This window comes from Eurosta solidaginis, chromosome 3 (genome assembly GCF_040869045.1).
Source record: "Eurosta solidaginis isolate ZX-2024a chromosome 3, ASM4086904v1, whole genome shotgun sequence".
NCBI lineage: Eukaryota > Metazoa > Arthropoda > Insecta > Diptera > Tephritidae > Eurosta > Eurosta solidaginis.
In genome coordinates this window covers 1,336,278-1,352,706 of record NC_090321.1, presented here as the reverse complement: position 1 = coordinate 1,352,706, position 16,429 = coordinate 1,336,278, and the positions used below count along the sequence as shown (strand labels likewise).

The 16,429-nt window shown below is 37.8% G+C and overlaps 1 protein-coding gene and 1 long non-coding RNA gene across 3 annotated transcripts in view; both read left to right on the top strand.

Moving 5' to 3' along the window:
* The first annotated feature begins 1,160 nt into the window (after positions 1 to 1,160).
* On the top strand, positions 1,161 to 7,826 carry LOC137243062 (uncharacterized). 2 transcript variants are annotated; one of them, XR_010950434.1, is made up of 5 exons: positions 1,161 to 1,639; positions 1,715 to 1,904; positions 1,977 to 2,204; positions 6,948 to 7,025; positions 7,142 to 7,826. It is a non-coding gene; the product is annotated as an uncharacterized lncRNA (long non-coding RNA). The 2 variants fall into 2 exon arrangements; XR_010950433.1 differs by lacking the exon at positions 6,948 to 7,025.
* Positions 7,827 to 14,828: 7,002 nt separating this feature from the next.
* Positions 14,829 to 16,429, top strand: part of LOC137243056 (parkin coregulated gene protein homolog) — a 50,093-nt gene continuing 48,492 nt past the window's right edge. Inside the window, exon 1 of the mRNA XM_067770228.1 lies at positions 14,829 to 15,224. Coding sequence (XP_067626329.1) covers positions 14,975 to 15,224 — 250 coding nt within the window. The 5' untranslated portion in view covers positions 14,829 to 14,974. The remainder of the gene's footprint in view (positions 15,225 to 16,429) is intronic.

The following is a 16,429-nucleotide window of genomic DNA, read 5'->3' as shown; positions in this document are numbered from 1 at the left end:
TTATCACGGCTATTTTGTTATTTTTTAAATTCCGCCATTTTCAACCGACGAAAACCATATAAAAAATAAGTTTAAAAAATGAAAAAGAGAGCATTTCAAAGCTCCATGCTAAAAGAAAAAAAATATCGAAAATAATATTAAAAAATACCAAAAGCTATTGGAATGTGTGGGGCGCACTCAAAAAATTGATACGCGAAAAATTATAGTGGTTAGTGGTGATTCATTTTTAAGTGTGTTTCCGCATGAGGAAAGCGCTCTTCTGTTGTTTTGTTATTTTCTGAATTTAAATTGAACATTCTGAACTCGAATTCTTATAAAACTATTTATTTTAAACAAATAAGAAACACGTATGCTTTTATCACGTACGAAATTAAAAACGTAATGCAATAAAGTAAATAAAAAGCAAAAAGCATTGTTTCATTTTTGGCGGAATTAACCAATGGTCATTTATGATAGTATAACCAAAGAGGATAGATATATTAAGAGACGTCAATCGGATATTCGTTTCTTTTCAGAAATTTTTGATCACTGAAAGAAATTTTACTCGATGTTAACCGAGAGATAGTCGGCCAGTTGCCTTCACATCTTGTCCGCAATTTGACAGCGAGGTGTGGGCAAGTATAACAGTCTAACCTGATATCTACAGTAAACTATCATTTATGACACTTTTTGATAGCTAGAGTATCAGCACTGATCCAGGAAAATGAATGAGAGTGAGCAGTACGGCTATATACTTAATCGGTAGGCCATGTGAGTGTATAAGAAGGAGACAAAAACTCACACGTACACAGTTGTTTACATCACATTTGCGCAAGTCCCCTTAAGTTTGTGATAGAAAGTTTGTATCATGGCGCAACGATACAAGGTGGCAGCGTGGAACAGCTGATTATAAACTTTTTTTATTTGATTTGATGCATCAACTTCCGGCGCAGTACGATTTTGATATTTGTCCATCGAATTTACAAAAACAAAATACATGGAATTTTTATTTATGTTTGTAGGTATGTCACCATGCTGCCACCTTGTATCATTCCGCTATGGTTTGTATAAGGCGCTGATCGTTAGGTTGACATTGCTGACAATCAGATGATAGTCATATGATAGTCAGTATTCTTGTAGGGTAGTTCACCCACACATTCAAAGCTTTTTTCGCTCTCCACTAACACATCGACGTTTCTTGCTGTCATCCAAATGACAGCGTCATCTTAATACGACAATTTATTAATTATTCCGGGAAACATTTTAAAACGATGAAAAACTATAATTGTGGTAATTAAACTAAAAAACTAAAAAAGTGCTTGGGCTACGTGCTTTTAGGTGTGACGTGTGTTAGCTGTTTAGGCACTTCTAAATTAACCTGGCGCATTAGCTAGAGGCAGCCAAGTCCTCTTGCCACCAATTTGGATTGGAAGATTCGATTTCCAAATCCAAAAAAGGTAACGTTTTCAAGACAGTGCGCAACCTAAACAAAGGTGGTATCAAAAGACGCGTGTCGAGATCCGTTTTTAGAATCTGAAAGTTATATAGAATCGACGGGATGGCCTAGAAGGTTTCAGGTGGTCATACTAAATCGCTCCCGGGAGTGTCCTTATCGCTACAACCAAAGCAACATTATTTACTCTCTGCTTCTCATTCGTACGTATGTGTATTTTTAAATAATAAAAAAATTTTATATTATTCTAATATATATCATCTCTTCCGGGGTGCGATTCAGCTCAGGATATGCCAAAACAACAAGAAACCTACAATTAAATGCAGATTCACGTGTCATTTGCCAAGGATTTATCGGTAAACAAGGTACTTTCCACAACCAACATGCTTTGGAATAGGGTACAAAATTGGTTGGATGTATTTTCCCAAAAAAGGGTGGAACTACGCATCTTGGTTTGCCAGTATTTGCTTCGGTAATTTATATTGATTTGTATTGATTAAAAATTGCAATAGTAGATAATATAATGTGAATTAAAATTGAATAGGTAGCCGAAGCAAAAAATGCAACTGATCTGAATGCAACTGTTGTTTATGTGCCGCCACCGGGAGCTGCTGCTGCTATCATAGCAGTATTACAAGCACATTTCTTTGATTGGTTGCATAATCGAAATTGTGCCCTAACATGATATGGTTCGCGTTAAGCACGCTATGTTAAAGCAAAATAAATCTCGTCTAGTCAGGCCCAAATGTCCAGGATCATCGCACCAGAAAGGGTAAGTAAATTGCCTACCATATTAAATATATAAACAACATGTATGAATTTGTTAGTGATAATTTGTCATGCTTTTGCTGATAATCAACTGAAGAAGGCAAATACCAAAGAGTTCGAAGTTCATGTAAATACCAATTGATTTCTTTAAATAGCGTTTGGAGAACAAACCCCATATGTATGTATGCATACAACTGCATAGAAAGGGAGGGATTAATTAATTATGATCAGTAGATTTATAGGATTTTTATTATTTTCCCTGCGTCGCCGTTGCCATTACATTGCGTTAAGAGAGGACATCAACACCTTACCCACAACCAGTTAAAATTTTAGTAAATTTTGCTCTTTTCATTACTGATTCAAAACCTGGGAAGTTATATATGTAGCATTCCATGGAGAATGGTAAATTTTAGCAGACTTTCGCATTGCGGTCATTATTAATATTCAATCCCTAGAAGGTTCAATGTAGTCATATCAATAGGTTCGGAGATGGTCGGGTTAGTACCTCAATGGTGCTTGGTACCGGAACGTAGATAGATAATTTATTGAGGATTGCACAGTGACTTGCACATCTCCTTCACAGCACCTCATCGTAGCCGACTTCTTTGATGAACCCCAGCAGAGTTGGCTTGAGGGATTAAATGTGGGAATGCACTGGCCATGGTGAGCCCATAAGCTTCCCCCCAGCGGGTTAGGGGGTCAGAAGATACCCGCGGTAGGTATGCCTGTCGTAAGAGGCGACTAAAATACCAGATTCAAGGGGCTGTGTAGCGCAACCCTTCAGGTTGCCAGCGCAATATATAGCTTCTCCAAACCCAATTGTCAACCTCACCTATCCGCGGCGAATCCTGTTTCACTAACAGACGAGGCTCTGGCGACCCCAAGCTCCTCAAGGAACTTGGTGGTGGGGAGGGAGGGATGGCCTGAAGGTTTAACGTGGCCACATAAATCGTTCCCAAGATGGTCGGGCTAGCACTTTAATGATGCTGTGTTACCGGAGCGTTCCGGATCTGTACCCGGCAAAGGACCATCACATCGATAACACTCCCCAAAGCCTTCGGGGAGCAACCTTATCGCTACAACAACAACAACAACAACAACAACAGCCCATAAGCTTAGCCCTACGTTTTGAGATTGCTTCGTATTCTTGGAGGATATGGTCCGCCGTCTGCTGATCGATCACAAAATCGGCATGTGTTATTCGATAGTATGCCACTTTCTGCATACGGCTGCTCAGTCTATAATGCCCTGTAAGAATAGCTCTTGTGATTCTTCGGTTATCTTTCGATAGGTCTATTATTGCCCTGTAGCGACTTGTGCTATAACTTCCTAAGAGTAACTTAGATTGTCTCAAACCTGGCGTATTGCTCCAGTGTTCTTCTCCCCCCCCCCCCCCCCCCTTATTTGGTAAAATTTTCATACATTTCTGATAAATTTAATGATTATTATAAATTTTAATTATTCAATATAGATTGTTCGGATATCAAAGAGTGGTTTTACTTTTACTTTTTTTTTTTCTCCAACCCAATTTTCAACCTCACCTATCCGCGGCGAATCCTGTTTCACTTACAGACGCGGCTCTGGCGACCCCAAGCTCCTCATGGAACTTGGGATGGGGAGGGAGGTGATGGCCTGAAGGTTCAATGTGGTCACATAAATCGTTCCCGAGATGGTCGGGCTAGCACCTTAATGGTGCTGTGGTACCGGATCGTACCGGATCTGTACCCGGCAAAGGACCATCACATCGATAATACTCCTCAAAGCCTTCGGGGAGCAACCTTATCGCTACAACAACAACAACAACAATAGAGTTACTCCTACCCCAGAAAATGGTTAACATTTATAGTGCATACAAAGAACATTTCAACTCACCAAATTCACTCATATTAACAGAGTATATGTGGAACTTAAGAGCGAATTGAGAGTTTCACAAAGTTGCACTGCCACACCGCCATTTTATACAGGGTAAAAGTGTAACGCTTTTGCGTTGCGAGCAGGCAAGAATTTTCACAAAAGAACGAAATACCCCGTAAAAGCGTTGCCTGTTTTTTAGAATAGAACAACAACGCTTGCGTAACACTTTATCCAGAAAAGAAAACGCTATCATAGCTGCGGGTTGCACAAGGCGAGTAAGCATTCGAGTTTTTGTCGAGAATGTGACGTAGTGCTCCGTTGTAAGCTCCTTTCATATTGGCGCCGTTATCGTACCCTTGTGCACGACAATCTTCAATCATGTATGGCAAATTAGATCAGCGATTTTCTGAGCAGTTTTTTGGCTACAATTCACGAAAGCCAAAATCTGTTCTGGAATTGTAAATTTATTGCTTTCGAATTGAAATGGAGTGAGCGCAAAATGAACGTAGTCAACGTGACTAGCATCAAGCATAGCATCAACGATAATAGCAAAATACTTAGCTTTTTTGCCTTGATCTAATATAGTTTCCCTCACATGCTTTGCACAAATTTCTATAAACTCGTTCTGAATGTCTGGGGAAAGATAGTGAACTTGTAAACGTTTGTGCTGCTATTGTGAAATCCTAACTTTCTCCAAATGATCTCTAAGTATCGGATCATAATGGCTTATGAGATCTTAGATGCCCAAAAAATGTCCATCCTTTCGCTTTTTGAAAAAAAAAAATAGTGTCCAAAATTCTATATAAAATTTCTTTCCATTTTTGAGTTTGAGTGATTAGCTGTTCATTGATAAGTGTATCAATTGTAGCCTCCTTTCGAATTAGGTTTTGTAAAGATCGCCATTGAATATAACATTTAATGTGATCTTCAGCATTTTCGTGTGATGGCAGTTTAGCGTATAGCTTCTTCCATACCTGGAATTTCGAATATTCGCCAGGACAACAAATTTTAGGTCGATTTAAAGTATTGGTGCTTAACAGACGACATGGTAGGCAATAAAAAGCATTGCTACTGGCACTCCACACCAACCAGTGACGCTCCACTTTCTCTCCATTTGGCAAGATTCTGTTTAACAACGAGGTAGGAAATGCCTCGTCATGACAACCACGTGGAAAACTAACAGGGCACTTTTGATGACCTCGACGAATTATTTCGTTGACTTATTCAGATCGCAAAAACTCATTATTCACGGTACCGATATCGAAGTCGTTTAAATAATCTAGACTTTGATACAGAGTTGGTGGTATTGTTGGAAGGCTTTTTGAAGATGAACCTTCATCAGTGTTACCACGAAAACTTTACGATTTCGGATTCATGTAAACATATATTTTTGTTTGATGTTTTTATTGTCTCCTCACTGTTCGAGGGACCAGGTAAAAAATCATTATCAATATTCGTTGCTTTTGAAATTCGGCTTAAAATTTCCATATGGAACAACTAAAGACTCTCCTGAATTAAAAAAAAAATGTCTTAGTACCTCTAAATCGCGGGCCCCCCGAGAAATACCGGGCCCCCTGAGAAATATCGTGCCCTGCGCTTGCCAGGCTAAGGCTCCAGCTATTAGGAGTGATAAAGCTGTCAGATCTAGAAGCAGCAAGTGGCTTAAGTCCTAGGAAGCTTCTAGTATTTGTCAAGAGGACGGAGTTTTTTTATAACATAGGTCCTGGTTCTTGATAGGGTTTTCAGCTTTGTCGTTAAAACAAACTTCTGGTAACACTACGGACACATTCAGTCTATGTGAGATCCTCATGAACCGGTCACTTCAACCTAACCTATATTTTGTGTTTTGGTTTTTATTTTAGAATCTACCGGTTAAGTAAGCGATGTCAGCTAACTAAGCGCCTTCAAATGTAGATCCATAAGGAACATGAGGTCGCCAGAGCCTCGGCTCGGTAGAATCTACCGGTTAAGTAAGCGATGTCAGCTAAGTAAGCGCCTTCAAATGTAGATCCATAAGGAACATGAGGTCGCCAGAGCCTCGGCTGTTAAAGAAACAGGATTCGCCACGGGTAGGTGACGTTGACAATTGGGTTGGAGAGGCTATATATTGCGCTGGCAACCCATTGAAAGGATTGCGCTACAAAACCCCTTGAATCAATTTGGTATTTTAGTCGCCTCTTACGACAGGCATAGCTACCACGGGTATACTCTAAGCGCACGAAGCCGCTTAAGCCATGAGAAGCGTGAGTGCACTTTGGGTGTCGCAAGGCAAGTTCCGTCGTGCCTGGTGTTGTTGGGTGAGCGGCCAGGCAAGGCAGCAGGGTACACATGCACCATTCAGGAGGATACCCTCGCTGAGCCCAGAAAATCTGGGAAAATTAGATGTACTGCTCAGATCCAGCAAACGAGTATGTTCTGTACTGGAATATGATAAACTTGCAGACAACCAAACGTTTACTTTCCTGTCCAAAAGGGAATTGGTGCTCGGTACTGCTGCTAAAGAAGAATAGACGTAGTCATATCAATTCGTTCCCGGGTTACTCGTGGAAGCAGTTTTAGCAGTACTTTGCCCGTTTCAATTTGCACATCCATTCAAAGAACTTCGCATAATGGATTAAACAGTCATCTGCATTTATTAGTTTTTGTTTTTGTAGCACGCCTAATTTACTATCTATTACCCCAACATCTATCAATTATCCCTTGTTATAATCTTCGGGTACCCCCGCTACCGGAAGATGCCTTGGCATGGTGGAGGTTCACTTCAATTTACTTTACAGCTCCTGATTCTGGTTATCTGAAATCCCCTTGAGTATCTTGTATTTATTAAGCACTTCCGGTTATATTAAAAACTTATTATCTATCCTTACCGATATTCGTTTCTTTTTCATGCTAGGTAATTCGATTTGACGGGTACCCCCGCTACCGGAAGATGCCTTGGCATGGTGGAGGTTCACTTCAATTTACTTTACAGGTCCTGATTCTGGTTATCTGAAATCCCCTTGAGTATCTTGTATTTATTAAGCACTTCCGGTTATATTAAAAACTTATTATCTATCCTTACCGATATTCGTTTCTTTTTCATGCTAGGTAATTCGATTTGACGATGTGGGCATAGCAATATTCCAGCTGTGGCTGTAAGAAGAACGTACATTTGCTCAAACTACAAGAAAACTGCGACAACTGTCCCTCGGCCTTTTTAGTATCACATATAAGGCCATACCACGCATATTATGGGAAAGGGTCAAGTTCAAAGGCTCAACATCACCTGCAAATCGACTTTGATAGCACGAAATGGGGCTGCATATATTCCGGTATTATATCTACCGGTATTATAACACTCATATCTATGCAAACTGATAATAACAACACCACCCGCGCAGGAAAAATTGAGCACCATCAGTGTGAGCTTCGAAACTCAAAATGGTTTCAGAAAGGGCACGACTACGAAAGAGTTTATGTCTTTACATATGTAGTTTGTACATATAAATATGCACATATGTAAGTTTTACTAGAAAATTAAGGAAATTATTTGTAAAAACCATTGTATACATAATTTATTCATAATTAAATATTATTTAAACAAAAAGGACGCGCATTGTAAATTTTACCAAGTAGCGCAACTAACAGCTGATCGGTGAAAATTCGCACATTCACACGCACAGTTCTCGACTCAGTTCCAAAAAAAAACTTTAGATTATTTAATTCAAATTTTAAAGTGAGATACTCCTTATAAATTTATGTATACAGAATATATATGGCGTTTTTGTTGTTATTAAAACAATAGTTTTATTTATATTACAGCTGTTATCATTTTTTTTTTTAACTTTGAAAAAACTCCGAACACCATTCCTTCATTATATGATATTCGACTGCCTAGTCCACTGCCTTCCACTCTATTCGCAACATAACCTCTACTTAAGCTGCCAAACTATATAGTAAACAATGAGGACGCGTTTCATTCATATAAAAAGCGAATTGACAGAAGGTAACCGGTACGGGTAACCGAAAGGTCAGTTACCCGTGTTGTTGTTGTTGCATATGCTTTGGTTAGCGATAACGAAAACATACCTAATGAAGTAACTTAAAAATGTAAATAACATCGAGCGAGAAGGAATGTCGAAAACACAATAGGTAAGAGCGAGAAAGCGAGTCACACGTACACTATTTTGAGAGAGCGCATGCGCTACCTTTTTCACGACAGCAATGTAAAAGTCATTAAGACGATAATTGGTGACCAAGTTATTGGTAACGATTAAGTAATCGATTAGGTAACGGGTACCTGTCTTATGTACAGGTCTACAAGAAGGATATGTAGCAGCGCGACATACACAGCCACGCTCACCTGATAAAATGCTTGTTCTTGTTCGTTTTTTGTGTGGATGCTATTTGGCACTGTTGTACTTCTTAGATCAAGAAAAAGTGTAGTAGGTGGTAACGAAAACTGCGTAAAAATTTAATTGTAAAATTACAAAGAAATATTCTTATTTACTTTCAAAAGAGCACTTATTTACATCTCTTTAAAATTCATATGTTTTGGACAATTTTAGTTAACAAAATGTGATAATGTATTACCGGGACAATTGCTAAAAACCTGACCAAAACCGTCGGGGGAGGTATCAATAGACGCGTTTTTGCCTCGCTTCCAATAATTCGAATACTTTTTCGCCTTTGGACTATTGATAACAGGACACAACGAGTGTTTTAATTTCTCTTTCCACATTTTTGGACGGGTTATTGCAGTCGATCTCGGTTTCAAACTGTTTTTTGCAGACAACTTTTGAACGGGTAGAAAAACAAAGCACCCGTGTTTGTATTCTTGAAGAGCGGTACGCAGATCACAAGAAAGTAAAAATTCCATATAAAAAGCGCTCAAGAAATGCTCAAGAAAATTCCTTGTGGTAAATTTTCTTGAGGTAGTACGCAGTTTACAAGAAATTTAGTACGCTACTTTACTACTATTTTTCGATCAAATTTGCATTCGGCAACCCCGGTTTCCGCAAGAAATATGTCAAGTGCCATATATTTCTTGAAGAAAAAAGTTAAAACAAACTGGAAAAATTAGGTAAGTACATGGTTTTTTAATTTTTCTGCAATAAATAATTATTATTTTATTTCAGAAATGGAAATAACAATAGCTGCAGCGCCAAAACGCAAAAAGAGCTTAATGAATTTCACGGCGGAGGAGAAACGGGCATATATAAGGGAAGTGACATTCTTTACATTTCTTTTGTTTATGTGCTTTTCTTCTTGCTTGTTTGACTATTCACCGTGGATTTTTAAACGTCAAAATTACTTCCATACTACTATTTTCCACGCAAGAAAAAAGGCTAAATTTTTCTTGAGCAATTACCTGTGATCTGCGTACCGCTCTTAAATTCTTTTAAAAAATTTACCATCACAGCAACCCATATCTGATATTCCGCTCCTTTTTTTGGTTTCACTGCGTCGCTTTCCACGCCAGCAACCCCGATAATTTTGACACTTCGTTCAGTGTCAAACGAATGTTCCACGCAGGTTCCACTGAGTTCCACAATAGTTTGACACTAACCGAAATGTGAAACGGCAGTGTGTTAGAAAGAGAAAGGAATTGTTTCCTTATACATATCATACTTGTAAACCTGTACTATGTTCAGGGTCGTAGAGAGAAAATCCGGGCCTGGGAATTAACAATTTACGGGCCCTCTATAAAAAATCCACTAATACATTTGATTAACATGAATTAATGACGTCTCATTCATGAATCATTATTGATGAATTACATCAAACAAATTTTTTGCCACATCAACTAAATGATTTTTGGAGTAAGAGCTGACAGTAAAATTTACACAGAATATTTACTATTTATACTATATTGTGACGTCGAAATAAAATTCTCTTTTAACAGCCACATATTGTTCCAAATACTCTTTTCTAGTTATTTGGTAACATTTTAATACATTTCTGATAAATTTAATGATGATTATAAATTTGAACTGCTAAATATAGAAAGTTCGGATATCAAAGAGTGGCTTTACTTGTTTTTTTCGCTGCTAAATTTCTTATAATAATATCAAACTTTAACTGTCTTGCCAAAACGGATTCAACACAAAGCGTGGCAAGTCCTGAAACTCGCTCTTGAGATGAGCACGATCTATGAAAGTTTTTGATTCTTGAAAGGACTCTAAAGGAACGTTCTGCACTAGCTACAATCACAGGTATAGTGCAAAAGATACGTAAAGCAACACAAATGTTGGGGAAAATCGTATACAGATTTTGAAAATAGATGGCATTTAGCAATTCCAATGGTGACAGACTTTTATCAAAATTTGCTTCGTAAATATGTTTCAAGTGAATTATTTCGCATTCTAAGCTTTGAGAAATGTCCGACTTGTATTTTTCGACAAATTTTGCTGCGCTCGCCCGAACCGTAGTTTCATTCATGTCTTCAAATTGCCACAAAAAGGAAAACGTCTCGCTCAAATTTCTCATAGCTGCAAATCGTTCAGTAATGCCAGTGATTACCGAATCAGCGATCACCAGGAATATACTGTTTTTAAAATCAGACTCTGAACCATCCGTAATCATCTCATTTAAATTATCTTCAGAACGTCTTTTGGGTTTTCTTTTTCGAATGTCCGGCGAGATGTTCAAGTGAATAGCAACTGTTTTGCATTCGTTTAAAATTGTTTCCCATTGGTTCCTGATCAACTTCAAATCAGCTAATAAGGCAACTAGATGTCGGACCTCAACATCTATGGTGGCGTCTCTAGCTTGGAGGACCACGTTTCTTTCATTAATGGTAGTGAGTATTTTGAACCAAATTGAGGGCAGCAAGATACATTCGAACTTGTTGATGTACTTGAGAATGCCGGTAACATCGCCGTATGCTTGCGCAGCCAAATTGGGCTTTTGGCTGAAAGACTATGAAGAGAGCTCGGTACATTTTTTTGAGGATGTCCCATCGTTGTGGAGTGCTGCTGAAAATAGTAAAACATTTTTGTACAACTCCGAAGAAAGTAATTGCAGCCGTACAACATTCTGCAGCATCAACACCACATAAATTCAGACTGTGGGTTGCACAAGGCGAGTAATCAGCATTCGAGTTTTTGTCGAGAATGTGACGTAGTGCTCCGTTGTAACCTCCTTTCATATTGGCGCCGTTATCGTACCCTTGTGCACGACAATCTTCAATCAAGTATGGCAAATTAGATCAGCGATTTTCTGACCAGTTTTTTGGTTACAATTCACAAAAGTTCTTGAATTGTAAAATTTGTTGCTTTCGAATTGAAATGGAGTTAGCGCAAAATGAACGTATTCAACGTGACTAGCATCAGGCATAGCATCAACGATAATAGCAAAATACTTTGCTTTGTTGCCTTGATCTAATATAGTTTCCCTCACGTGCTTTGCACAAATTTCTATAAACTCGTTCTGAATGTCTGGGGAAGGATAGTGAACTTGTAAACGTTTGTGCTGCTGCTGTGAAGTCCTAACTTTCTCCAAATGATCTCTAAGTATCGGATCATATTGGCTTAGATGCCCAAAAAATGTCCATAGTTTCGTTCACCAAGATATATACTTTCGCCTTTGAAAGCTAGGCTTCTTTCACGCAAAAATAAAATAGAGCCCAAATTCTATATAAAATTTCTTTCCACTTTTGAGTTTCAGTGAATAGCTGGTCATTGAAAAGTATATCAATTGTAGCATCCTTTTCATTTAGATTTTGTAAAGATCGCCATTGAATATAACATTTAGTGTGATCTTGAGTATTTTCGTGTGATGGCAGTTTGTAGTATAGCTTCTTCCATACCTGGAATTTCGAATATCCGCAGAACAAATTTTAGGTCGATTTAAAGTATTGGTGCTTAATAGACATGGTAGGCAATAAAAAGCATTGCTACTGGCACTCCACACTAACCAGTCATGCTCCACTTACTCTCCATTTGGCAGGATTCTGTTTAACAACGAGGTAGGAAATGCCTCGTCATGACAATCATGTGGAAAAATAACAGATCGCAAAAACTCATTATTCACCGTACCGATATCGAAGTCGTTTAAATTATCTGGACTTTGATACAGAGTTGGTGGTATTGTTGGAAGACTTTTTGAAGATGAAACTTCATCAGTGTCACCACGAAAACTTTACGATTTCGGATTCATGTAAACATACATTTTTGCTTGATGTTTTTATTGCCTCCTCAGGCCCAGGCAAAAAGTCATTATCAATATTCGTTGCTTTTGAAATTCGGCTTAAAATTTGCACATGGAACTACTAAAGACTTTCCCGAATTAAAAAAAAATTTCTTAGTACCTCTAAATCGCGGGCACCATGAGAAACACATTTTTGTTTGATGCTTTTATTGTCTCCTCAGGCGTAGGCAATTTTTCAATATTCGTTGCTTTTGAAATTCGGCTTAAAATTTGCACATGGAGCAACTAAAGACTCTCCTGAATTAAAAAAAAAATATCTTAGTACCTCTAAATCTCGGGCCCCCTGAGAAACACATTTTTGTTTGATGTTTTTATTGTCTCTTCAGGCCCAGGCAAAAAATCATTATCAATATTCGTTGCTTTTGAAATTCGGCTTAAAATTTGCACATGGAACAACTAAAGACTCTCCTGAATTAAGAAAGTATCTTAGTACCTCTAAATCGCGGGCTCCCTGAGAAACCCCGGGCCCATGAAAAAAAAAAACGAAGTCAAGTCCAACAACGCGTTTCAACGCCTCAAAGTAGCATTTCTTCCAATTTCAGACGTTTTCGTGGGTGTAGCAGCCAACTTCAAGCTGTTTTTAATAGCAGCTAAGTATTTTTATTGACTGCTTTCAAGTATTAATTCTGTATACTTGAAAAAATACATACAGTCAGTGTCAAAGGAAAGGGTACGCGCGTTAAAAGTTTAAGGTCAGTTGTGAGACTGTTTTGATCGCGTTGTTTTGTTGGCGTCGTTCAAAAAAATTTCACGAAAAACATTGAATTGTTCGTACTTTTTCACTAATACAGCACGAATACTTTTTGTATGAATAAATATGTTAAGAATTCAAAAAATATAAATTTTACATAGGTACTTTTTCATGCATTTAGCACACATACCTCCTACATGTATACAATTTATTTCAACTGGGACCAGTTTTTGACTACCAAAAATATCGGGGGAGGTGTCAAACGACGCGTCTTGACCTCAGTGTTTTCATACTTTCGAAGTGAATTTATTTTCACACTTTTGTATACTTTTCTAAATTTTTTTAACAGTTCTGGTGTTCTACAAGGCAGCCATCTTGGGCCAGTGTTATTCCTATTATTCATTAACGACCTACTAAGTGTTTTGAAGCACTGTAAGCCGTTGATGTATGCGGATGACGTGAAACTTGTTATGCCTATCCGCTCACCAGAGGATAGAGCACTTCTTCAGTTGGATCTGAACAGCCTAGTTGTATGGTGTGATGCTAACCTCATGTCACTAAACCTTCCGAAGTGTAAGTTCATGTGTTTACACGAAAAACCTTTAATTCCCATGAGTATGTGATTGGAGATTATGTTATTAAGCAAGTCACCAACTTCACTGACCTAGGTGTTACAATGGACCCTAAGCTTGACTTTAGGTTACATATAGAAACTTGCGTTAATAGGACTAAAGGTACTTTGGCGTTCGCGAAAAGGTGGTCTAAGGAATTTAATGATCCGTACGATACTAAAACTCTGTTTACATCATTGGTGAGGCCAATATTGAATATGCTTCGATAATCTGGAGCCCACGTTATCAAATTCACTGCGATAAACTGGAATCGGTCCAAAAACAGTTTTTGCTTTTTGCTTTGAAACACTTGCCTTGGGACACGTCAAGGAATCTTCCACCGTATTGCAGCCGATTAAAAATATTACAGCTGCCTACATTACAGAGCCGTAGGGAGATCCTTAATGTCTTATTTATAGTAAAACTCTTAAGAGGGATAATAGCTAGCCCATTTCTGCTTGGCGAAATTAAGTTCAATGTGCCAGTCAGACGGTCTAGATATTTTCAACAACTGCATATAATTACATGCAGATCGAACTTTGAAATGCATGACCTACTTCGTGGCATTTGTCATGATTTCAATAATCACTGCAAAAACTTAGATACATGCGATCCGATTTTCAAAATTAAAAAGTACCTACTTACTACCTTAAATATGTAAGGTGTAACCCCCTATATCTCTGTATGTCTTTGCATTTGAATGAGTTAATACATAAGTATACAGTATATTTTTGTAATTATTATATATTTAAGTTGCCAAGTCTTTTTGTTTGTTTTTATCTATACTATAATAAGTCTGATTAATTGTTAAATTTGTAGACTAATAAATAAATAAATAAAAACTGCAATTTAACACATGATTAGGACACAAAATATGTTAGCAAGTATTTTTCTTGTATAGTGAGAATGTTTATAACAGTGTTTCGCGAAATTTTTTATATGAATGGCCAAAGCGAAATAAACTTCAATCCCAAGTCTGAAGTTCCTTAATACTTACAAATGCAACATTTTACGTGGTTTTGGCTACTCTATTTTTCATATTCTATATGAAAACCTTTATTGTGGCTCGCCCATTATTCTGCGAACAATATTTGCTGCCGTTTAGCATGCGACTATATATTTATTGCCTTTGAACCTAGCAACGTTTTGTTATGATAACCATCCACCCACAAAATTGCAATCTCATTCCAATACATACATATATGTACATATGTATACTGTATTAATGTACCAATGAACCTGGCGTTAGAAAATTCTGATGATATGAGTTGTGCTCGTAAATACCAACCCTTTAGTATGTTTACTGTCTAAGGTGGAAGTGTAGAAGTAGTATCTTCTTTAGGCAAATAAGTTAATGTATTTTAAAAATTCCATGTATATTGGATACATTTTTTTATAAATAATACATAGAAGGCACAAAAAACAAGTATGTCTTATACGGCACGTGTACGTAGTATAAAATCACAAGAAAATTACGTACTGGGGAAATCAACAAAACAGGGTTCTAAATCTGCAAATTCATCAAAGACACACCCTTTTGTAAAGAGTGCGGTACAACGTACGCGTTATGTGCCACCATTTTCAGTACAATCATTACAAAAAAATACAGTTGTTGTAAATGGACCGATTGAGGAGCCCCCAGCACCAGCTAGTGCACGCGGCAAAGTGAATATGAAAAGTTTGTACCGAATATCCACTATTTATTTTCACTAAGCATTTATTTTAGACCATTTCAGATTTTTTTCTCTTCCAAAGGAGTTCAAAAGTTTCGTAAATGTTAATCTTTCCAGAAAAAATTAATTTACACTGTAATATCCGACTTTCAGTTCAAAATATAGACCTTTCTCAACCAAAAATCTGTAGGTAACGTTTTACAAGACGGTGCACCACCGAATTTTTATCAAAAATTATCAAAGGTGGTATCAAAAGACGTGTTTCGACCTCCCTTTTTAGAATCCGAAAATTAAAACTTTTAATTCTGTCGAAATATATTTACAAGAAACCACAAAATGACCCTTTAACCTCGAGAGGGTCCGAAATATGGGGCCCGTTCCATAGTTTTTTTTTTTTGCATAGAACGCCTTTCTGCGATTTAACAAAAAATAACTCTGGGTGGGTCCAACACCGGTTTGTGGAGCAAAATTAAATGTGCGCACAACACCTTTCTGTTTTAGTGTGTGTGCGTGTACAACAAATCTGGCAAGATACAATCACATGAAAATTTAAACCAATTTTTTGCTTATATCTTTTGACAGAAATAAATTTTTTTTTTCGCTTTCGGATTCTAAAAACGGGCGTAGAAACACGTCTTTTGATACCACCTTTGACAATTTTTGATAAAAATTCCGTGGTACACCGTCTTGTAAAACGTTTAAGGCCGCGGTACAATGACATCTTTCATATAGATGCGTTTAACACAAGCTAATGCATTCCAATAACATCGCCACAATCAACCAAAATGTTGCGTTTGTAAATATGAAGGAACTTCAGACTTCGAAATTGAAGTTTATTACGCCTTGCCCACTCACATACAAAATTTAGCGAAGCATTGTTTTAAACTTTCTCCATATCCAATAAAATTACTTACCAACATATTTTGTGTCGTAATCAATTGCTATATTGCAGCTTTTTAATTGCGAAAAATGATGGAAAAGTTACCAACGAGTGGCCCTCACTAGGGTAGGTACCTTTTCGTTGGTGTGAGAGCTTAGCCGAACTTCATAGCTCCCGACTATGAGGCGGAGCTCTTTGGGACTGACAGCTACGCCGTTTCGCCTAATAGGAGGGCGGCGGGATGTCGGTGACCAAGAACTGCCAACCCCCTAATCCAGGGTGTTATGCGGATCGTGCCTATTGGACGATTTGCAGCCAAGGGATAAATTC